Raw genomic sequence first — 26752 nt, 5'->3', positions numbered from 1 at the left:
CTAGCACCATCCTGGTGACCAGTTACCGCCGAAGTTTTTGGGGTTAGACGCAGGGTCGTCGGGCGGGTTGTTGGCGGGTACCATTGTCGCCTTGTGAAATCTGAGCCGGTCCAGCAGTTTGGAAACAACATCTGGGTGGTCACTCGCTATGTCATGGTGCTCCGTCGGGTCTGCTGTAATATCCATATTAATAATAAACTATATATCAATAAACACCATACAAATTTCGAACAGATAAACATGAACACTTTTGGAATTATTTGTGTCAAAGTACATCTTAAATCACGAACAATAAATGAAAAAAATGAAACATGCGTCAATTTCTTTCTCTGTAAAATGGTTTGTACGTTAATAATTGTATGATTAACTATTTATTTTGCTTCTATCAATGTTTGGCCAACCAGATCGAGTGGGGGCATGTTCTGGAGGCACACCAAGTGTCTTTAGAATAAGAAATCCGACCAAATGTATTAATTCCCATGAGACGGTCTCATCGGGCCTGTCCAAATACAGCTTGTCGAAAATCTACAACATTTTAATCCCAAACCCCGATTGGGCAAACATATATAAATTCAGGTTACTATGTTACTATTTAAACCTTTTTCGGCTTACCATTTAGGTCGAACAGTTGATGCTCTGGAAATGACGCATTGAACATGTCTGAAGCTGTTAGTGGCGGCAGTGGCGTCCAGTCGTTATACTCGCCCGGAGAGCCTTCAATAAGCTTATACTGCCCAACCCTGGAAGGCTTCCCGTATATATTTGTATGTATATATATATTTTTTGGTTTTTAACTTTTAACATTAGAAAAAACGATCGAGTTCGATCGGGTCATCCGGTCCTACACCCCACCCCCTCAAAACCGTTAAAGCTGCACTCGCACAGATATTCCGTCTTTACAACTTTTTTTATTTTTTGTCTTGGAAAGAACATTTTTTTTGCGTAAATATCTGCAAACCAATAATAAAAGATTACTGACAAAAGATCAGATCACAGATTCTTATATTTCCGTTCGAAAATTTATATTTCTGGCTTAAACAGTTACTAACGGTTAAAGAAAAATGCATAAAACATCAATTTTTGAACTTAAATATAGAATCTGCGATCTAATTTCTTGTCAGCAGTCTCATATAACTGGTTTCCATGCATTCTCGCAAAATTTGGCTCGTTCCAAGACAAAAAAAAAAGATGTGAAAACGTTCAATCTGTGACAGTGCAGCTTTAAGATGACCAAATTGACTTTTTATGCCAGTATCGGGTGGAGCAAGAAAAATAAATTATATACAAAAACACCAGTTCAGACTAAAATATCGAAACTGATCTAAAGAAAGGATCTATAGGACTCCAAAACCCCGTTACAAACAATAACATCATACTTAGATATTCTTGGAAAGGGAACTTTAACTTTTAAGAATGGGATAAAGTCAACCGTTTTAATGCAACTAATATACACTTAATCTCAACTTTGCAAGAACAATTATCGGACCTGATGGCTGCATTATTGTCAATGTCGTCGATGTTATAGACAAACTCCGAGCGTGCGGATGAAGTTCCGGAACTGAGGGTGGGCCACTGGTTTACCCCGTCCATACCGGCGTCTGCGGACAAAGTGCAAACGTGAAAAACAATGTTATGAACAGAAACTAACAACAACAAAATAATAATTACTTTTGGAATTTTCAGAGCTATTTCCATTTTGTTATTGAAAAAAAATGAAAAGAAATAATATATTCACAGAGAAAGAGATATTACACGATTTTTATATATAAAACAACACTTTTCCTGCTATTGTAACAGGTTTTTTGAATATTCTTATGCTTATTGAAACTAATTCCGGGATGTTCTCCTGCGAATGTGAGAATGGTTGGAAACTAGTCCAATTTTGTTAGACTTATTTCAAACTATACCTGGTTTTCCTCCTGCCAGTGTAAGAAGTGTTGGAAACCAGTCCACAGCATGAATCATTCTATAAATAGACAAGTAACTGAATGGATGATGTATCTGCTATACAGTGAGGCTTTCCGAAGTTTGCCGAAGTACATGTACCTCGGCATTTTCCGTTAATCTGTTGATGTCACTGAATGTTCACCCTAACAAAGCATTATTTTTTGACCTCGTGTACAATAAATGCATGTATGATATAATTAATGTCATTTGTTAACATAATAGAAACCAAGCAGCAAATTCATTTTGAATGATTTCAAAACTATATTGGGCAACCAGGTATTAAGTTTAATGCAACTATCGAAGAACAAGTTTATTTGTGGATTGGATTTCTAAAATAGTATATCTATGAAAATCTTTCCCCATATAATTATAATATGATATTTCCCAGATACTGTGGTACTCATACTCTTGAGGTCCGAATGGTCGAAAATCTGGAATTCATTATATTTTACATTAGGCAGGCTTTTGTGTGAGCTATTTGGATTGGCAAAACACATGACCGGATATTGTTTGTGACTGCTAAGTATAGTTTGTTGAACTAATGTTCTCTGAAATAATTCCAAGATGGCAAAATATGCCTACTCGTTGTTGGTGTATCCGGTTTTCTGGAGGAGGTTGTCGCTGTAAACGAAGGCCGCCCCTCGAGTGCCTCCCTCCCACAGCGTCCACTTGGCGCCTCGAAGCGGCATGTTGTTCGCGGTCGTGTACATAGCCCCGCCGTTCTGTCAACGAAGTTTTTATCAACGTTAGATGCATATTTGACCAAGGCTAATGAAAGTTTTAAAAGACTTGAAAGGAGCGTGATTTCAGAGAATGGCATGAAATCAGTAGCAGTCCGATATGTAGTAATACTGTATACATGTAATTTAATATAAGCGAACGCACTCACGTCAGTGGTGAATACGATGAGAGCATTGTTCATGAATCCCCGGTCTCTCAGGGCGGAAGTGATGTTCCCGACCGCCTCGTCAAGTGCAGAAACCATTCCTGCACAACAAAACAGATTCAGTAAAATACGATGTTTTGCAAAGGAAGAAGTTTGTTCAATCATATAATTATCATGTTGGGAAGTCTAAATTACATATGATGAAACATAATCATGCGAGCTAAAAATTAAGCTTCATACTTTCTATATACACTGATAATACACAACACAAACAGCCTAAACACCCCTTAAACATATATACAATAATGCAATACTACATAATGAAATAACATTATTACAAATACGTTCAAATTTAAGCAAAATCAAACGGATGACGAGAGGGTAATCTATTAAAACAAAAAGAAATCAAGCGAATGCAAAATAAGAGTTGGAAAGTTAACTCTCCTCAAATAATATTTCTGAAGCAAACTTGCACGTTTTATTCTCCTGACTGTGTGTAAATGATATATCAACAGTGTCATTAGCGCCCAAACAACTGTCCAGTTTGTAAGTACGAAATACCATAGAATTCACCATTTTAAATCAAATAAGTAAATAGTAAAACTATTAACGCCGATACGTGAAGGTTTCTGCGGTGGAGAATTATCCATCAAAATTTCAATTATGTGTAGCGGTGATACCTTAAAAATGAGAAATGAGACCACAGACACCTATACCAAAGTGTAGCCTAGGCGTCAACCTAGGTCATGGCATAGGTCAATTGACTGCGATTTTAGGCAGGCTCTGGGTTTTTGAAACTTTTAGGTTAATACCCTATGCATGACTATGCGCCCCCCCCCCCCCCCCGCTTCATTAAACATTAAATCGTGGAATCGCCCGAATCAAATAAATAAGATATTCTAAGATCGCTATATAACAATCTATGTACATGATAAAGATTATATAGTTTCTTTTGAAAGCTTTATTTGTTTGTGTAAATATATTACATATTTTTAAAACCACACATACCACAGTATTGACGCCGTCTTTTAGTTGAAATGTTTGCATAAATGTTTTCATATCGTTCAGGAACCTACAAAAAACGAGAGTTATGTCAATAATAACGGCCATATTTAGTCACAAACATTGCAATGCTTCAGACTTTTAGACAAAAGTGATTGTTTATTTTGTGCACCCTCTTAAAAATTACTTCGATACTAAAATTAACAAACGGTAGCCCAAGATTGATAAAAGTTTGGGGTGTTAGAATATTATGAACACTTATTGTGTGACCAGAATCAGAATCAGTATGAAGTGTATTTTTTCACGATATACATATCCTGTCAATTTGTAACAAATTTCACCCAGGGGTTTTATCCCTCGCCGTACATCACTTACATCACGCAAATCACGTGACTATTATACAAATCACGTGACACCTTTCACAAATTAAATTTTTCCTTCATTTGAAATACATTTTAATTTCATGCATTGAAAACAACGTTATTTAATGGAATACATAATATCACAAATCATTGCACATATGTATGTGTAAACAAACTATTCTAAGAGAAACAACTTATACAGCTGAACAAAAATGTGTCAGATATCATCACTGTTTGATAAGGGAGATCACTGCGTAGGAAGTTTGAAGTTTGAAGTTTGATGTTCATTTCATAAATCAAGGCATATTACATGCATGTGATTTGAACATAAAAGTGACATACAACTACATGGTTAAAACAAGTATAACAAAATATAGTATACATACAAAGAGACAGTTTAAATATAGTCTTTAGATGTTAAAATAGATATATTAGTTTTGTTACATATCAACATTAGCCAAAAAAAATCAAATAAATGATACAGGGAGAATGTGATCAATTAAAGTTAGCTAGAATAATTTTACAAAATAATGCCATTTTCACAAGTACAACTCTATCTTTAGAGTTCATCCATTGTTCACATTTGTAAACATTAGGATGTTTAATATAAAATTGCTGAATATACTTTTTTTCTGTCATTGCTAAATTATCTGCATTCCATTAAATAGTGATTTTCATCAGGAAGTTGATATTGTAAATAAAAAACACGTATTTAAAAGAAAAGAGTGGGCACACCACACACTCAAGTCGTGCGTTCGAGTTAAAATATATATGTGCAAAAAGCTACAGAAACATGCTCAGTAGCAAAAAGTTAAAACATAAACCCGGTTTAGTGGCAATGGGCAAACGCGAAAGACATAGAACACAAAATCACAAGCAAGAAACATAGAACAGCACAAAACTCTACAAACAGCACAGTGCATAAATACTATATATTATTTATTTATATATAAATAATTGGTATGTTTATCAAGAATTGTTAGGTACCGCCTTAGAACGGTCAGTAAAATGTAAATTTACTGGGGGTTTCAACCAGTTTATGTGCACAAAAACCACGGACATGACCTCCTGATTGTCACTCAAAGTAGACACAAATACAGTGCCTGTGCTGCGATGAAACACAAAACAGTTACAGTGAGTGCCGTTTAAGATTGGCTGATCGTAGGACTGGTTAATAATGACGTTCTGCATATTATCTTACAAATGCAGCTTGAGTTTAGTTAAGGCAAAAGCTAACGATAACAAAGTACGTCGAGTTGTAATCATGTTTCATTCCAGTAAGTGGGTACCAAATCGCGAAACGCTAGCCTTAAATACCTTAACAGAAATCAGGGTTGTGTTCACAATCGAGCTGCATGTATCTTAAGACCACAAACACCAAAGAACTACTTCATGTCTGTTCATGTCGTTTTAACCCATATTTGTCTCAATGCGCTCTATGTTTAGCAGAACGACGTCGAAACTATAACAATAAATTGGTTTTGTTGCAGTCCGAGTATGAGTTTTTGCTTGTTCGGCTATTTCCGCGCTGTAATTATGTATCCCGGCGTTTTTTTAGCAGAATATAACTATTTTTAGATCGTTATATTTATCAGATTAATGAGGGTCAAGATAGGAGGCTCTAGTAGAAAGATAACATATTGATATTCACTCTGAGTTTAGCCTATGATGTTTCAAAAATGATTACCGACCGCAAGTGTCCCATCGCCTGCAGGATTTGTTATTATAACCTGACGTGACCCTGAAGCACGCTTGTTTGTAATGGTTATTTTTTATTTGATTATCTATATAGAAGTATAACACTAACCCATTGACAGGCTTGACAACCTACCAAAATAACATGCAGTCACGCGCTTACCACAACTGAAACCCTACTTCCTATATTCTCAATCGAGATACATTAATTTGTATTGTTGTTCATTGTAACACCAAGCAATTAAAGCTGCACTCTCACAAATATACCATTTTTACAACTTTTTTTATTTTGGAAAGAGCAAATTTTTGCGTAAATATCTGCAAACCAATGATAAAAAAATTGCTGACAAAAAAACAGATCATAGATTTTCGTATTTCCATTCAAAAATAATGTTTTATGGCTTAAACCGTTACGAAAAATGCATAAAACATCAATTTTTGAACTTAAATATAAAAACCTGCTATCGAATTTTTGTCAGCAGTCTTATATAACTGGTTTCTATGGATTTTCGCAAAAAAATGGCTCGTTCCAAGACAAAAAAATAAAAAAGTAGTCAAATCATTCAATCTGTGAGAGTACAGCTTTACAGGAACGTTTAAGAGGTTGTACCTGCATTGGGCTGTGCACGGACTGGAAGGGCAGATAGAGGTAGAGCTGGTCCCGCACTGGGTCTACAGAATCCAGTATCTCCACTGCCCGCGCAGATATCACATTCTGGAACAACAAAACACACACATATCAAAAAGATTCGCAACAGTTTGAATTAATTAAGAAAGATATTCAAGTTGTTAGGTTTAGGAACGTATGCATCCACAAAATAACTATATGTTACGTCTAATAGAAGTGTGTATCATTGACCGCGAATATGTTCGACCTAATTCGATCGAACTTCAATCGGGAAAGACATCCGTAGCGAAGATGCCCATAATACACTGCGCTCAAGTATATGGTGAGGTACAAACAGGTTCTACTAACATGAATGTTTCATTTTCGCACCAAATAAAACAGTCACTCGATTTTCAAGGCACGCGCGCTATCCAATTCCTATATTACATTATAAGACCAAAAGAATAAAATCAAATCCAATATTCAAAGCTGTGGGACCACTCTAGATGTCATTCATTGAAGGGCCTGCGGCATTTTGGGTACAAAATTACTCGTTTGGCGAATACCCCACAAACTGCTGGGAATAAAACTCCCCCTTTGGCCTCAAAATTATGTTTCAGTCACACTAGGGGATGTGACGGGCTCAAACCATAATGCAGCCATAGTGCGCTGGCAAACCTTTATAACCCCAACAATAACAACATTCAGTAGTGTAGAGCTGTGGGACCACTCTAGATGTCATTCATCGCCGGTTTCGCGGCACTTTGGATACAAAAAGACTCCTTTGGCGAATATCCCATCCAATGCCAACTTTGGAGCTTATCAGGGTAACGACGGTCTCTATCGATTTCTCCTCTCAGTGCAATAGTAGCGTTAAGATACGCTAGTTTATCACTTATTTATCTACTGGACGCAGTGTAAGATTAAGGCAGATAAGAAATACAGAATTTATGAGGGTCATAAAGTTGACCCGTCCTTTTATTTTAACTTGCGATAGAACATTTCTGTTTTAGACGATTTAAGATTTTGCCATAATTAGGTAGAGCTGTTCTAAAGGGGGGACGTTATTTGATAAAGTACTGTAAATATCACATTGTCTCTGATAAACTTACTTCTTTTACAACTGATATTCCTTGTCTTTTTGTTTAAGTCTTTAATTGATCATTTATCAAGACATTTAATTGAGGCCATTTCCACACCTTTATTTTAAAGTTTGGTAATTTTTCTAGTAGCAGTGTAACACAAACTTGGGTGTGAAATTTCGGATAGGAACAGCTAAAATGAAATATTAACTGCAGTTGCTATCATTAAGTACCGGTCTTTAACGAAACAAGTCATGTAAAATGTCATTAATGTTGTATTGACAATAAGACAGGTATACCCTGGTATACGGACATTTGCCCCCCCGGATGTTTGCCCCCCTTTTGGACCATGGCGGACATTTGCCCCTCCGCCGTTTTCGAGGGGGCGGACATTTGCCCCCCCTCAATGTTCGAGGGGGCGGACATTTGCCCCCCCTCCATTTTCGATGGGGCGGACATTTGCCCTCCCGGTTATATAAGTAATATTCTAGACAAACCTATACCAAAATTGCTTATTAACCAACATAACTCCAATTTGTGTATTTTGCATGTCTTCAATCAAATAAAAGCCACGACATAAGAGAAGGGAGACTACTCGATAATGCGATAACTTTAATAATCTTACAAACTATCAACACCAAACATGTGTTTGTATTAAAGTGCGATCCAACACTACAATTAAAGCAATCCCGATCGCGCTAATTACCTATGTGTGCATGATATCAAAGAAGTGTTAATTAATGAGAAACAATTAAAGCAATCTCGATCGCGCTATTTACCTCTGTTTGCATGATATCAAAGAAGAGTTAATTAATGAGAAACAATTAAAGCAATCTCGATCGCGCTATTTACCTCTGTTTGCATGATTCAAAATAATTAAATTTACGCTAAATTTATAAACATGTTTGGTTGAGTGCAAAATGGTAGACCAAAATGTTTACCAATAAGAATTATAACTTAAGCAATACAAATGAATATGTTTACTTGATGTAGATATGTACATTATTATCTTTGAATACCCTTATTTATTATGTTTCATAGCCAATATGTTTTTCCAAAATTGTCACTGAAACTTGAAACATTAACATTTTATAAGAAAAGTGTTACCTTTTAACTGTCTGTTATAGTGATTGCTATTAAAAATGGGAATAATTTTTGCTAAATATCTTACTTTCCTTTTTTACACAAAACAAATATGACATTTCTTAACTACTCATGTAAATGAATAATCGAGCATCATATATAATTTCAATTTTATAATAATGGTAAGGGGGGGAGGGAACCGAAATAGTTATGGAATATTACTATAAATGACAAACTTCAGTGCACATGTCATACCCAGTGTCATAACCTTGCCGATGGATTATTTCTATCCTGCTGTGAATACGCCGCGGGGTGGGCCATAAAACCATTATCGTTCAGTTGAATACACAATTTCTGGGCATCGATTTTCTACAAATTTTACATAAATGTTCAAAAAGGACCAAAAGATATTTAAAAAATCATTATTTCGAAAAGTGCATTTGAAAGAGAAAAAAAACTGCATCGTAATCCGATGGAAGCTTAAGCGATCGGATGACTATAATAAATTTAAATAGCAAAACAATTTTTAGCTCCTTCTTATTTCAATGTAACTTTTAATGACCAACAAAAGCCTTAAAAAGGACCAAAATGTAAAAATCATACAATTAAAACAAAACCACCATCTTCAAGGGCAAGAATTATCCTAACATATGTAGGAAGTAAGTTGATCTGTTGAAAGACTAAGTCGTGAGAACTGTTTAACCATATTTTCCCTATATAACTCTATATGCACTTTCGATTCAGCGGATTTCTCCAAAGTTGGCAATGAACCGATGGGAGTAAAACTCCCCCTTTGGCTTCAAAATTATGTTTTAGTTACACTTAGAGATGTGACGGGGTCAAGCCATATTGCAGCCATTATAGGGCGCGGGCAGATCTTTATAAACTCAACAACAACAACAACAAAACAGTCACGACGACACTTCAAATTAACACAACTTTTTATCGTCATATGTCTTTTAAGACGACCCTGGCAATCTATTTACGGTTTAAGAACACATTTTCAGAGACCATACCATAAATTTAAAATGCGGAAAACGTTTACCTTTTAAAGACAAAAATGTTGACAAAAAAGGCAAACAAAGAAAAATAAACAAGACCACAATTAATACAAATGCCAAACATATATGAAAAGATCCGAATTATCCCAATATGCAACATGACGCTGATTTGAAACACCGACCAACACACATTTTCAAATACTTAAGTCTCTAAGATATCTAAATATCTAAATTGTGCTTAGATACATAAAAAATTGATAACTTACCGCCGAGTACTCTCCAGCTGGCGGATGGTGCACGGATGTGTTGTACCGGAAGTCATATCCTTTCGCTGAAAAGGAGTGTAGGTTGTTTGTACTAGTCGTTTCGGCAAGATGATTTACAGAACATTTAAAGATTGTTTTTAAAGCTGCACTCTCACAGATTGAACGTTTTGACAACTTTTTCATTTTTGTCTAGGAACGAGCCAATATTTGCGATAATGCATGGAAACCAGTTATATAAGACTGCTGACAAAAAATTAGATCGCAGGTTTTTATATTTAAGTTCACAAAATGATGTTTTATGCATTTTTCTTAAATCGTTTAAGCCATAAAACATTAATTTTCGAACGGAAGTATGAAAATGTACGATCTGATTTTTTGTCAGCAATCTTATACCATTGGTTTGCAGATATTTACGCAAAAAATTGCTCTTTCCAAGACAAAAAATAAAAAAGTTGTAAAAATGGTAAATCTGTGAGAGTGCAGCTTTAAACGTCTAACTGTTAAAAAAACACATCCGGCATGGAACACTGTTTATTTGTTGAGTGACTATATGGGAGCAGAAAGCATTACTTGCAATATTTTATGACATCTAATCTTTTATCATAGGAAAGTCCATTTTGCAATATGCGTGAACGTTTTATGCGTGTTCTAAATTAAGTTTCTAAACCTCTCACCTGAGGCATGATCCTGCGGCCTGAACCATACTTAACATCTAGGGCATTTTTTGAACAAATTTTAAAGTACCTTAAACTTATTAGTAGATGTTAGTAGATGTTATTATACAATATCTAAACTCTGGCAGCAATTCGTTAAATGACACGGGTATCTGATCTTACTCTGGCAGACAAATTGTTTTTAGGTTGCAAAGACATTTCCCGACAATGTGTCAAAAACGAATCATATCACGTTATTACGCTTCCTGGGCAATATCTGGTTTTACCTCTCACGTGTGTATAATAATCCTCAGCACCGTTGTAATAGCCCATGAAGGAATCAAACCCACGGTACGTTGGCGTGTACTTCCAGTTGCAAAAACCCAAGTGCCATCTGCAAAAAATACATTCTGCAGAATCTTTCCTTATGGCGTTAACAAACACATACAAGAAACTAGTCCTATAAGGCAGTTGCAGTTCTAGTTGAAAAATTATTGAGCATCCGCACATTCTGTTACAGATTGGCTTCAAATCTTCTGTTGAAGAGAAAAATATTTCCGCAAACCCGTTGTATGGAAATGCGCTACGATATTCTACAAAATGCGTCTAGCGGGAGATATGGGGATCCGCCTTTACTATGTGTAAAGGTTCCCCAGTCCGCTGTAATAGCCTATTAAGGATCGAACCTCCGGAAGGTTGGCGTTAACCCCGGTTGCAACATCCGAGGTGCCACCGAAATCCATAAAGAAGGAGATTTTGCTGTTTATGAGAACTGAACATGCCTGCAAGAACACGCATTAGAATCAGTACTTAATTGTTTTGTTATCAAAATAAATCACGTTAACAGTTTATTACAGCCGGATCTGTAAATAAGTAGGACTACTTTTATTGTTCAGTAACTATATTTATACATTTACATCTAAGCAACACATCATATTGAATACAAATATAACAACGTACACTGTACGTGGTAAAGGAACTTGTTCTCCTCAATCAAAGGCACATATCGATTGTTGAATGGTCAATTTACCCACTTTTTTATTTATACACTTTCCGACCATATTGTTTGTAAATCAAATATATACACTTTCTGACCATACTGTTTGTAAATCAAATCTATACACTTTCCGACCATATTGTTTGTAAATCAAATCTATACACTTTCCGACCATATTGTTTGTAAATCAAATATATACACTTTCTGACCATATTGATTGTAAATCAAATCTATACACTTTCTGACCATATTGATTGTAAATCAAATCTATACACTTTCTGACCATATTGATTGTAAATCAAATCTATACACTTTCTGACCATATTGATTGTAAATCAAATCTATACACTTTCTGACCATATTGATTGTAAATCAAATCTATACACTTTCTGACCATATTGATTGTAAATCAAATCTATAACCGTTCTGACCATATTGTTTGTAAATCAAATCTATACACTTTCTGACCATACTGTTTGTAAATCAAATCTATACACTTTCCGACCATATTGTTTGTAAATCAAATATATACACTTTCTGACCATATTGTTTGTAAATCAAATCTATACACTTTCCGACCATATTGTTTGTAAATCAAATCTATACACTTTCTGACCATATTGTTTGTAAATCAAATCTATACACTTTCTGACCATATTGATTGTAAATCAAATCTATAACCGTTCTGACCATATTGTTTGTAAATCAAATCTATACACTTTCTGACCATATTGTTTGTAAATGAAATATATACACTTTCTGACCATATTGATTGTAAATCAAATCTATAACCGTTCTGACCATATTGTTTGTAAATCAAATCTATACACTTTCCAACCATATTGTTTGTAAATCAAATCTATACACTTTCCAACCATACTGTTTGTAAATCAAATCTATAACCGTTCTGACCATATTGTTTGTAAATCAAATCTATACACTTTCCGACCATATTGTTTGTAAATCAAATCTATACACTTTCCGACCATATTGTTTGTAAATCAAATCTATACACTTTCCGACCATATTGTTTGTAAATCAAATCTATACACTTTCCGACCATATTGTTTGTAAATCAAATCTATACACTTTCCGACCATATTCTTTGTAAATCAAATCTATACACTTTCCGACCATATTGTTTGTAAATCAAATCTATACACTGTCTGTACATATTGATTGTAAATCAAATCTATACACTTTCTGACCATATTGATTGTAAATCAAATCTATACACTTTCCGACCATATTGTTTGTAAATCAAATCTATACACTTTCCGACCATATTGTTTGTAAATCAAATCTATACACTTTCTGACCATATTGATTGTAAATCAAATCTATACACTTTCTGACCATATTGATTGTAAATCAAATCTATACACTTTCTGACCATATTGATTGTAAATCAAATCTATAACCGTTCTGACCATATTGTTTGTAAATCAAATCTATACACTTTCTGACCATACTGTTTGTAAATCAAATCTATACACTTTCCGACCATATTGTTTGTAAATCAAATATATACACTTTCTGACCATATTGTTTGTAAATCAAATCTATACACTTTCCGACCATATTGTTTGTAAATCAAATCTATACACTTTCTGACCATATTGTTTGTAAATCAAATCTATACACTTTCTGACCATATTGATTGTAAATCAAATCTATAACCGTTCTGACCATATTGTTTGTAAATCAAATCTATACACTTTCTGACCATATTGTTTGTAAATGAAATATATACACTTTCTGACCATATTGATTGTAAATCAAATCTATAACCGTTCTGACCATATTGTTTGTAAATCAAATCTATACACTTTCCAACCATATTGTTTGTAAATCAAATCTATACACTTTCCAACCATACTGTTTGTAAATCAAATCTATAACCGTTCTGACCATATTGTTTGTAAATCAAATCTATACACTTTCCGACCATATTGTTTGTAAATCAAATCTATACACTTTCCGACCATATTGTTTGTAAATCAAATCTATACACTTTCCGACCATATTGTTTGTAAATCAAATCTATACACTTTCCGACCATATTGTTTGTAAATCAAATCTATACACTTTCCGACCATATTCTTTGTAAATCAAATCTATACACTTTCCGACCATATTGTTTGTAAATCAAATCTATACACTGTCTGTACATATTGTTTGTAAATCAAATATATAGACTTTCTGACCTTATTGTTCGTAAATCAAATCTATAACCGTTCCGACCATATTGTTTGTAAATCAAATATATAGACTTTCTGACCATATTGTTTGTAAATCAAATCTATAACCGTTCCGACCATATTATTTGTAAATCAAATCTATACACTTTTTGACCATATTGTTTATAAATCTAATCTATACACTTTCCGACCATATTGTTTGTAAATCAAATCTATACTCTTTCTGACCATATTGTTTGTAAATCAAATCTATACACTTTCCGTTCATATTGGTGCTATAGCTAAACTACATCCTTTTTAACATTATGGGTGGTATAGCCAGTCTACATACTCTCTGATCATATTCGTGGTACGGCCAAGTTACGGGGTTAATGGGTGACCCGATATGGGACAAAGAAAACGATATCAGGTGAGAGCTCGAGCCCAAAAATGATTTCCTGTCCCCCGTATATCGAGTCACCTACAAACCCCGTAACGTATTTATCACGTCGACAACCTGTTTTTATGATTAAATGTTTCATTTATTCATCGGAATCGAAAAATAGACGCCATTTTAGTACAATATAAATTTGGTGACCAAATAAGGAAAAATATTGGGTCACCGCATGACCTATCCTGGACCAACGGCATTGCATCTTTTATGTTGGAGGCGTAGTATTTATGTTGGAGACTATGAATTCTGATTATAGTTGTGGTAAAACCAATCTACAGTGTACATACTTTCTGACGATATTAGTGAAAGCTGGAAAAAAATTAACTGAAAAAGAAATACGTAAATAGTGTGTTCATGAATGTGGAAGTAATACACTCTTAGGCCACTATCAAAAAGAAAGGTTTTGGTGTTACCCGACCCACCATTCAAGTTTGTTTTTTAAATTTCTTACACTTTGATTTAGTAATGAAAAAAGAAAATAAATATGACACAAGGAGAGGCCAAAGCAAATTCGGATCGAATTTTCTGTCGAGTAATTAAAAACATTTTTTAATTAATTATGGCCTTATTTTACGTGTACTATTTTCACTATTATTTCTACTCGATCACAGTTTGACATTATTTCGTTTTGTTTTGTCGCCAGTGTTCAGCGTCACAAAGCTTCATTTATTAATTTGAAAAAGGGTTTATGTTTTGTCTGGGTATTTTATTTTTTGGTCATGGTCAAATACCACCCGTTGAATACATACATTCCATTTACCTCGATAAATACTCTAACTCAGACACGGGGGAAAATTAATAATGACCATGAGGTCCATCCACCTCCCCCTTACATTGTTCAAGTGCAATTATCATGTCAAATGGCAGATAAATTTTGCACTATTTGTTTTACCCCTCTAGCGCCACAATGTCGAATCCTTGATCCACCCTATGTATGGAGTTTATCGAAATGTGCCAGTCAATGGTATTCGACGTTGAGCTTGGATATAAACCATAACAATTTCGTATCTAATACAGATATGTTATAATAGAGTAGTAAATGCGGTCTCGAACAAAAAACAAGCCACCCTGTTAATTGTGAGACCGCTGGGTTCATACTTTCCAACCATGTGGGTGGTGTAGCCCAGATGCTTCAGTTTCTGTGGTAACGTGGTGAAGTTTGCCGGCAGGTACCCGGGGGTAGACGGGTGAATGACGTCATGCTATCCACACAAGCAATAGAGACATTGCATAATTATTATTGTTAGTTTGAAACATACTGTTGTTAGGAGCATTTTGAGATAGATACACTAAAATGCGTAAAGTATTTACGCATAACTCATTATCATGATGAAATATTTACACCTCAACTGCCATTCCTTAAATGAACTGCCTTTCGGCAATTGCGTTCATCAATCGATGAACGCAACATCTTCGGATATGTTCGGATCGCAATTCATCGCATAACAATATACATGAAAACTATTGATCTTGTTATTGTTTGTATTGTGTCAGCAGGTCCCGTAAAATATAAATCAACAGTTAAGAAAGTGTTAATTTATTATATTTTAAATGCATTGTTGCCATAAGTGTTTCAAATTTACGTTTAAAGGTCATTTTAAGTGGTTGATCTTTTCCCGCGTTATCGTGAAGTCATTTAACGTTTCCGGTTACAGTCGGGTCGTTCTATTTACAGAATGGTTAAAAAAGGATTACTGAAAGATTTTCTTAACTGAAATGAATTATTTTTTTAACAATTTTTGAATGGAATAAAGAACTTTTGGTGTAAATATAAGTAATGAATCGCGAGGTTGATGTCATTATCGCTGATATGAATGCAATTGGGCTGGTCAAATTTCGCATGGAGTCCTTCGGACCCCACACACTTTGACCAGCCCAATTGCGTTCATACCCCGATAATGACATAAACCCCGCAATTCATTCCTTAAATACATTAAATATCGGAATTGGTTTATACTGTCAGTAAAAAAACCATAGGGTGTACATGTTTTATATAGCGTTAACATTTAATTTAAACAATACTTGTAGTATTTTTAATCAATTTGTTCGGCAAAAGGTCACCTGAAGTCCAGTGTGGAAGGGATAGTATCCAGTCATGAAGCAGCCTCTTGACCTGCAACGTAAGACCTGGCCTCAATATCACAAAAATACTTAAGTCAAATCTCAAACTCAATCTCAACTCATTTTACCATATAACATCAACATTTTTTTGAAAAATAAAAATGTTTTTACACATTTTTAAACCGCATTCTATCATTCAATATTTTGATTGAAACCTTTGGTTTAGAATCCAATCGAAAAATATTCTACAGGCAAAAACGTACTTGAGCACAATTCATTGCCTTTTAACAAGTACTCAAGTATAATTTTTGTTCTAGAACACGTTTTTTTTAAATATTGTCAAAATCTTTCACTAACACATTTTATGAGAAAATACGTTTTCAAAAAGTATAAAAAAACATTCAAGATTTTAAAAATACTACGCTTTTATGTTGTGTTTTATTCTTCTAAGCTTTTGTTACAGAACAAAAGTAGGATATAAATAGTATGGCATTAACATTTTCTTATAAAAAACTGAAAATAAGTCGGTCAACAAAGTATTTCAAACAGTGTGAGTTGCTTGATAAACTGTTTAACCTTAAAGAGACTAGCTCATGGTTTGTAAGATGCACTTTTAAAAAATATTTTTTATCACGAAATTGAGTGTGGCAAATCATAAAGAGTTTCAAAACAAATGACGGCTAGAAACCTTCAACAAATTTTGATATTCTTCCAAATATTGTCTTTGAATTTTACAATATTAAATGCTGTTAGTTACAAGTTACAAGTTTTTATTGGCAAATCGGCATCTTGCCTTTGGCCATTTACACATTGCATAAAAATCGATATGGCCAAGACACAAACGTACATGAACAAATATTACAAATATGATATAAAATGCATATGAAAATGTATATATATTGACAGTTGAAATAATCAATATACAAACTATACCATGATTAATTATTGTCATTTCTGTCATTTTCATAATAACTATAATTATAATCAATATTTTTGACATTACTATTATCATTATTTAAGTAAAATTAAGAAGCAGCCAAAGATGCTATGCCAGGACAAACATGGGCGAATTTCTTTTAGCAGCGAGCATACTGCTTCTATAGTACTATCAAATGACTATTTTATGTTTCATTTTTTTTATTCGTAAAAATATAATATTAGTCACCAGAAATTGTTCGGACTTACGGTGTACAGACGGGCTGTACGTATGAGGAGTTGAGGATAACGCCGGCACGGGCCATCTTGTCCAGGTTGGGCGTGAACATCTGGTCATTGTGCCAACCAACATCGTTCCATCCTGGCAACACATACTCATGTCATTATTATGTATTATTTTTCAATTGCCTAAAGTTGTTACACATGTTAACCCTTGTCTCAGCCAGCCGGTTAATTTACGTTTTAGATATACACTTTAGGTCACTAGAATTTGGAATAATTTACTTACGGCATTAGAAACTTCAATAAGCTACATTCTTTTGCTATGGACTTTCAGGCTGATATACGTACTTTTCAATTAGTTTTAGTTTATTCTTAATTGGATCTCAAACATAGCTAATCGGATTGCTTTTTCTAGCACACCGGATAGGCATTTCCGGTGACGTCAGCCGTGCTGGAAAATCCCATCTGGCATCCCCCCATGCCAGATGAGTCACGTGCTGTGACGTAATACGTAATACACATTAACTTTGCAAAAATTTATCTTCACAACAAATCGAAATAGCCCTTCAAAGATTTGATATCGAAGGAACTTACTGACGTTGACAGTGAATAAAAAATTCTGCGCGTCATAATGTCAGTAAACATTATCGCATGCGCTTTTTGGTGAAATGTACACAACTGAGCTTTTTTATGCAGTTTCTTCACAAAAATAATAATTAAGGTATGCAGAAAAAATATCTATCATGTGTATCTGTTCCGGGTAGAAAAATCCGACCCTCGTGCACGCTGCGTAGCCGGTAACTCGGCAAGCCTCGTTACCAGGCAACGCAGGTGCCCTCGGGTCGGATTTTTCTATCCGAAACGGGAACACATGACAGATATTATTAATACAAATTATAGACCTACAGAAACAGTGAATAAAGTAGATGATGCACGGCACAAATAGCATGACTTAATTGATTGCATAATCTTACAAGTTCACATGATTGTATGTCCCCAAGTTGAAACACTTAAGATACTTTCATTGATACAAATTATTTTGCATTTAACTAATAATTTGATACAATTTAATAATTTGTGCGGTTAATTTTATATTAGTAAACACAACTATTATAGATACCCAAATCATCGGCCACAATGAATATAATGTGTGGGGGCTTAGCAGCCCCAAACGAGACCATGTGCGACAGCACCGCACTGACCAGAAGGGACCGTAACGATTCCTGAAATGAAAGAAATATCCATTTATGGAATGCTTGTGTATAGTTTTAAGTAACCAGATTTCATGGAAAACTTGTCAATATAAGGCGTATTTTACACAGAAAAGAAGCACCACTTGATACAAACAAAAGATGGCGACAAACGTATTTGTGGTTGCGCAGATAAAATAAGTTGAAGTTCAGCAAAATGAAACATTTCAGATTAAAACTTCTCCTAAACCAACATTTATATGCAAAGTTTTGTGCTTATAAATATATATATATGTATTATAATTTGTAAACTACCCCCTTACTTGTAAAACTATTATTTATATTAATCGCTTCATTTGAATAAATTCAATATAGGCTGACTGTTGGTTTAATGAAGTACATGTATTGACAACTGAAATACTGTTTTATCATTAGAAAAAAAACATTATGTTGATTACTAAAACCATCAATAGTAACAACACGGCCATCTTCGGCCTGCTTCGAGATAGACCTCGTAAATAGTTGTAAGGATATACAAAAGTGCGATGAGGCCGCCGGCGATTAACACCACTTTGAATCCGCGTAAAGAAGGTCCATTGTACTGTAATAAACAAGGAAATGGATTGTGTTGATACATTAAACGTGCTTGTTTAAGAGAATATATTTATTTTAGTATCAAAGAATATTCATATTTGAATATTAAGATGTTTCTTTAGCTGAAGTACACTGTTTCCACTTTAAAAATCGTCAGCACACAGAAAATGTACAAGGCAGAAATCGAAATGAACAAAGTGCATGGCATGCATGAAATAATACATTGAATTAAATGTCAGCATTTTCTATATCAGCCTAGGATTACCCTATTAAATGTAATTTTTAGGTCTCAGTTTGCTTATTTCTTTAGCTTTCATTGCAATGAAAACGTCATTACTATTTAATCTGCATGGCTTGCATTGTGCCGAACTTTATGGATTGTGGTGATCAGGTGGTCGTGAGCCAGTCGTCTATATAGCTTTATTAGTTAATTGCCATGCATGCCTGTGTTGCAGCATTATTATGTTCGGGTTGCAAACTGAACACCTTTTGTATAACCACTTGTAAATTAAATGAGAATAATTTGTAAATAAAAGTCAGGTTACTAAGCTTTTCGGCAATGTTTTCTAGACACTGTCACGTTTTTCATTCCGCATGAAGAAGGTCAATTATGCTGTAATAAACAAGATAATGGATTGTGTTGATAGAAGATATGTGACTTGCTTAGTACGTTTACTTACCATATCGACGAACGAGGCTGGTTTGTAACCTCTGCCAATCAATAACGCAGTATAACTATTTAAAAGTCCTCTTATTAAAGTTATTCCTTGATATAATTTCTTGTACTAAAGTTCCATCGCTTCACTTCAATGATTCATTGCCACATGTTAAGTGATCGGCTATGTATGTAATGTTATCCGATAGAAATATTGATGTGGGGCACAATATCTGCACCGGACATACATTGAAATAGTGAAAGCATAAACAATTAAATATCGGATTGGTTTGCACTGTCACTATAACAACCTTAGGGTTTACATGTTTTTATATAACAAATTACAAGTTTTTAATTGGCAAATCGGCATCTTGCCTTTGGCCATCTACACATAGAATAAATATCAATATAGCATAGACACAAACGTTTATTAACAAATATTACAAATATAATTAAAAAATATATTAAATTAAATAAATAAATTGCTTATGAAAAGTATACATATTGAAAATTGAAATAAATAAAAAGATCAATTAACGAGTTATGAGATTTATATCATTAATCATAATCATTACTATTATTATCATTACTAGTATAATTATAATTTAAGTAAAATTAAGAGGCAGCCAAAATTTGGAAATTTTATAGCATCGGAAATAAATCTAGCAACTTTGTTGATAACTTCAACATTTTGACAAGATAACAAATTCCCTTTAAGTAAGCTAGTCTAGTTTGATTTTACTTTATGTTTTCTATGTATATCACTATAAGCGGAACAACATAGTAGAAAGTGAAATTCTGACTCAGCAGTATTCTGTGCACATAGTTTACATTTACGTTCTGCTCTAATAACGTTGTTGAATCTACCTCTTTCAATTTTAAAATTATGTAAAGATAATCAAATTGTGACAACTTATGTCTTAGTTTAATATTATAAATGCACTCTAAGTATTTTTCGTATTTGATTCGAATTTAGATGTTTTATAAAAATCCAGTTTGGGTTGATTAGACAATGTATCACGTCATTGTTGTACGTATTGATCTTAGTCGTTGAACCAATTAAGGTATATAATTGATATCAGCATTAAATTCATACAAACATATTACCATGGACAAGATTATATATTACACGTTTGATTAATGAACACCTTAGGCTTACATTAGTATTATTATTGATATTTCTATTAAATCATTATACAAACTACATTGTTAGCCACTTTTTATAGACCAATTGAATGTACAATTGCTTTTTCTTTTTTCAAAAACACAACTTTAGTTTTATTCACCTTTATCTTAAAACCCAATTTGTATGGATATTGATATATAGTGTCGAGTTGTAATTTTAAACTTTCTGGACTAGTAGTAAATAACGCAATGTCGTCAGCAAATAGTAACATGATATTAATAGCAAGCTTAAGTCCTTATTCGTAAGGTTGGTAAAATCTATACAATCTGTAATGAAAATTATAAATAGTATAAACAATAATGGAGACAAGGGTTCGCCCTGCTTAACACCAAGTGTAATATTCAACATTTCAGAATATAACATACGAGCAGAATCTTTAATACAAGATTTAATATTAAGATTGATAGATTTCATCATTTTAAGCATTTTGCAACTTATGCCAGCTTTCAAAAGAGTTATCCAAAGCGCTTTATGTGTGACAGTATCAAACGTTTTTTTATATTCTATAAAAGCACAATACAACATGGAATTATTGTTAATGACATTCTGAATAAAAGCATGACATATAAGAATACAATTAGTTGTGCTACGGCTATCTTTAAACCAAAGATGTAATGAGTTGAATATATGTTCTCGTTCACACCACTTGTTTATTCTATTCCGTAAGGTCATTGAAAGTTGTTTTGCAATGATTTGTATTAATGCTATCCCTCTATAGTAAGCAGCAACGGAATGGTCACCTTTTTTTAAAGATAGGATCTATTATGACTTTACACCAAGCCTTAGGGTAAATTCCGTAGTCATAAACATAATTAAAAATCATAACAAATTAGGGGGGAATGAAGTGCTTGTAATCAATGTAAACAATCAGCACCTTTTTTTGTTTATCATGACTTTTATGTCTTTTTAAAATTGAAATATTTCTATAATCGTAAAAGGGCAGTCGAAATCATCAACATTTAAAAGTTCCTCCCTGGTTATAAAATCGTCATTGTCGATTGAACTGAAGTGTGGAGTATTTGTTATATCCTTAAAATATTGTTTTTTAAAATCATCACTATTGACATCATGACTACTTGAAATGGGTTTAGCTTTATATTTGCTTATATAATTCCAGGACTTTCTGGGGCTTGATTAACTTAGAATACTGAATACTTAACGTATTACATTTCCTGGTATAAATAATACGCTTTGCTTCGCGTTTATTATAACAAAAGCTAGCACTAGCATTTGAAAAAGCTAAACAATTTTCGTTCGAAGGTTAATCTTAAAATAATATTTTACAATCATAAAATGTATTTTTATGTTCTTTACAAGTTACATCAAACCATAATGATTTTCTTGTTACAATAACGTGTCATTTAATAAATTATTGGTAATTCCATAAATGGTTGTTTTTCCATCTAACGCATGTTGTAACTCATTATAGTCGCCAGTATCACAAATGATCTTATTATAAGACATTAAATCTAAACAATAGTTGCCCTATAGTATTTTAATCGTCTAATTTCTACAGCAAAGTCCGCCTGAAGTCCAGTGTGGAAAAGAAAGTATCCAGTCATGAAGCAGTTTCTTGACCTGCAACGAAAGACATGATATATTGACGTCAATATTGAAATCGTATGAATTGAAAGGTTTAAATCATGGTTGATAAAAGTCCTTCTTTCTCCACGCCTGTTGTTACATAAAAGAAGTAAGACATAAACAGTTTTCTATAAGCATTTTAATAAAACTGAAAATTGGTGAGGAATTTTTTTTTTTTTGAAAACAGTATTAGTTGCTTGATTGATTCAAAAAAGCTTTAAAAAAGACTCGCTCATGGTTCTTAATATGCACTTTTTACCATAACATTTTTATACGAAATAAAGTGTGAGAAAGCAGAGAATCAATAGGAAAATACTTACAGCAGGACCCGTCAACAAATGTTGATATTTGCTCAAACTTTGTCTTGGAAGACCACAATTTTACCATTTGTAAAGCAATTCAGCAAATTATTGTAGAGAGATTGGTTGATAGATATTAGCTTAAGGTGTTTCAATTGGATTAAGTTTAGTATATACATAATCTATTGTACCATTCATTGGGTCGAACGATGAAAGCATCACACCTTTCACTTCACTGTACCCGCGTTGGTTTGCTGCCCCACTTCTACATGAATATTGTTTTTATACTTCATATAAAAAACGCAATTTCGGTATCATAGAATAAAATAATTACAAAATCAGATCATTGTGGGGAAACTAATGTTTGTTCGTACTTCATACTAGGTAACAAAGACTTTAACAAAAGTTCATATTGTCCTTTCAATTTTACATTGAGAACTAAACGTGATGATGTCACCAACCAATCTCGCTATAGCGTTGACATTTCAATTATACATTGAGAACATCACGTGATGATGTCAACCAACCAATCTCCCTATAGCGTTGACCTTTCAATTATACATTGAGAACATCACGTGATGATGTCAACCAACCAATCTCGCTATAGCGTTGACCTTTCAATTATACATTGAGAACATCACGTGATGATGTCAACCAACCAATCTCGCTATAGCGTTGACCTTTCAATTATACATTGAGAACATCACGTGATGATGTCAACCAACCAATCACACTATAGCGTTGACCTTTCAGTTATACATTGAGAACATCACGTGATGATGTCAACAACCAATCACACTATAGCGTTGACCTTTCAATTATACATTGAGAACATCACGTGATGATGTGACCAACAAATCACACTATAGCGTTGACCTTTCAATTATACATTGAGAACATCACGTGATGATGTCACCAACCAATCTCGCTATAGCGTTGACCTTTCAATTATACATTGAGAACATCACGTGATGAGGTCAACCAACCAATTTCGCTATAGCGTTGACCTTTCAATTATACATTGAGAACATCACGTGATGATGTCAACCAACCAATCTCGCTATAGCGTTGACCTTTCAATTATACATTGAGAACATCACGTGATGATGTCAACCAACCAATCACACTATAGCGTTGACCTTTCAATTATACATTGAGAACATCACGTGATGATGTCAACAACCAATCACACTATAGCGTTGACCTTTCAATTATACATTGAGAACATCACGTGATGATGTCACCAACCAATCACGCTAAAGCGTTGTCCTTTCAATTTGACACTGTGAACATCACGTGATGATGTAAACCAACCAATCACGCTTTAGCATTGGCCTTTCAATTATACATTTAAATCATCAAGTGATTAAGTCAACCAACCAATCACGCTAAAGCGTTGTCCTTTCAATTATACATTGAGAACATCACGTGATGATGTCAACCAACCAATCACGCTAAAGCGTTGTCCTTTCAATTTGACATTGTGAACATCGCGTGATGATGTCAACCAACCAATCACGCTATAGCGTTGACCTTTCAATTATACATTGCGAACATCACGTAATGATGTCAACCAACCAATCACGCTAAAGCGTTGTCCTTTCAATTTGACATTGTGAACATCGCGTGATGATGTCAACCAACCAATCACGCTATAGCGTTGACCTTTCAATTATACATTGAGAACATCACGTGATTATGTCACCAACCAATCACGCTAAAGCGTTGTCCTTTCAATTTGACATTGTGAACATCGCGTGATGATGTCAACCAACCAATCACGCTATAGCGTTGACCTTTCAATTATACATTGACAACATCACGTGATTATGTCACCAACCAATCACGCTATAGCGTTGTCCTTTCAATTTGACATTGTGAACATCACGTGATGATGTCAACCAACCAATCACGCTAAAGCGTTGTCCTTTCAATTATACATTGAGAACATCGCGTGATGATGTCAACCAACCAACAACACTATAGCGCTGACCTTTCTATTATATATTTAAAACATAACGTAATGTTGTCAATAACCAATCACGCTATATAGCGTTGACCTTTCAATTATACATTGAGAACATCACGTAAAGAGGTCAACCAACCAACCACACTATAGCGCTGACCTTTCTATTATATATTTAAAACATAACGTAATGTTGTCAATAACCAATCTCGCTATATAGCGTTGACCTTTCAATTGTATATTTAGAACATCACGTGATGTTGTCAATAACCAATCACGCTATAGTGATGACCTTTGAAGTATACATTAAGAACATCACGTGGTGATGTCAACAACAAATCACGCTATAGCGTTGTGTTTTCAATTATATATTTAAAACAGCCCGTGATGATGTCACCAACTAATCACGCTAAAGCGTTGACCTTTCAATTTGACATTTGGAACATCACGTGATGATGTCAACCAACCAATCACGCTATAGCGTTGACCATTCAATTATAATTTAGAACATCACCTGATGATGTCACTAACCAATCACGCTAAAGCGTTGTCTTTTCAATTTTACATTTGGAACATCATGTGATCATGTCAATCAACCAATCACGCTATAGCGAATCGCTGAATCCCGTTTGTTGAATGTTTCGATCCGTCAGAATCTTAGTTTAAACATCTCTTACGTTGTTTTTTTCGTCATAAAAAGTGCATTTTAAAGGAAAAGAAAAACATCAGCGATTCCATTGACAGAAAACACGTTCAGTTTAAAACAATATCATAGATATGACTACGCTACGGAAACAGTTTTGTGAGGCTGTCAGGTATCGGGTAGTTTTGTTAATCAATCGTGTATTTGATCACAGGTAGTTTTGTGAGTCCGTCGGTTATCGGGTCTCGAGTAGTTCTGTGAGTCGTTCGGGTATCGGGTCTCGGGTAGTTTTGTGAGTCGGTCGGGTATCGGGTCACAGGTTGTTTTGTTAGTCGGTCGGATATCGGATATCAAGGTATATTTGTTAGTTGATCGGGTATCGGTCCATGGGAAGGTCTGTTAGTCGGTCGTGTACAGGGTTGAGGGCAGATTTGTGCGTCGGTTGGGTACTGGGTCAAGTGCTGATTCTTTAGTCGGTCAGGTACCGGGTCAAGGGCAGTTTTGTGAGTCGGTCGGGTATCCGGTCAAGAGCAAGTTTGCGGATCGATCGGGTACCGGGTCAAGAGTAGATTTGTGAGTCAGTCGGGTACCCGGTCAAGGGCAGGTTTGTGAGTCGGTCGGTTACCGGGTCAAGGGCAGGTTTGTGAGTCGGTCGGGTACCATGTCAAGGTCAGGTTTGTGAGTCGGTCGGGTATCCAGTACGACGTAGTTTTCTGAGTCGGTCGGGTATCCAGTACAAGTAAGTTTTGTGAGTCGGTCGGGTATCCGGTACAAGGTAGTTTTGTTAGTCGGTCGGGTATCCGGTACAAGGTAGTTTTGTGAGTCGGTCGGATATCAGGTACAAGGTGGTTTTGTGAGTCGGTCGGGTATCAGGTGCAAGGTAGTTTTGTGAGTATCCGGTACAAGGTAGTTTTGTGAGTCGGTCGGATATCCGGTATAGGGTAGTTTTGTGAGTCGGTCTGGTATTCAGTATATGGAAGTTTTGTGAGTCGGTCGGGTATCCGGTACAAGCAAGTTTTGTGAGTCGGTCGGGTATCCGGTACAAGGTAGTTTTATGAGTCATTCGAGAAAGGTAAAACAAACCCTTTTTTCATTTTGGCTTGTTATGATGCTTTATATGGTTATTTAGTATTACTGACAAAAATATTTTATGACTGTATATTCCACAGTGGACCTCTTGTGAATCTTGTTGAATTTGTTG

General features: G+C 34.6%; 1 protein-coding gene across 1 annotated transcript; it reads right to left on the bottom strand.

Moving 5' to 3' along the window:
- Positions 1-18621, bottom strand: LOC128221841 (arylsulfatase B-like). Its single transcript, XM_052930459.1, has 14 exons — positions 18555-18621; positions 17462-17573; positions 16277-16328; positions 15314-15417; positions 10872-10978; positions 9932-9996; positions 6503-6607; positions 3842-3905; positions 2837-2934; positions 2530-2669; positions 1908-1966; positions 1487-1598; positions 613-740; positions 1-173 (listed from the first exon to the last, which is right to left on the bottom strand). Exons 1-14 carry the CDS (start codon positions 18613-18615, stop codon positions 1-3), a joined length of 1380 nt encoding a protein of 459 aa, XP_052786419.1. The 5' UTR covers positions 18616-18621.
- Between the last annotated feature and the right edge of the window lie 8131 nt (positions 18622-26752).

Source organism: Mya arenaria, chromosome 16, assembly GCF_026914265.1.
Source record: "Mya arenaria isolate MELC-2E11 chromosome 16, ASM2691426v1".
In the NCBI taxonomy this organism is placed as follows: domain Eukaryota; kingdom Metazoa; phylum Mollusca; class Bivalvia; order Myida; family Myidae; genus Mya; species Mya arenaria.
The sequence above is the reverse complement of the archived record's forward strand: the minus strand, read 5'-3'. Positions and strand labels throughout refer to the sequence as shown.

Coding starts and splice junctions, on each gene's coding strand:
- LOC128221841 (XM_052930459.1), bottom strand. CDS start 18,615: ATGGTCTCGTTTGGGGCTGCTAAGCCCCCACACATTATATTCATTGTG. Junction 16,329..17,461: donor GTACAGCCCGTCTGTACACC/GTAAGTCCGAAC, acceptor CTTACGTTGCAG/GTCAAGAGGCTGCTTCATGA. Junction 9,997..10,871: donor TTATTATACACACGTGAGAG/GTAAAACCAGAT, acceptor ACTCCTTTTCAG/CGAAAGGATATGACTTCCGG.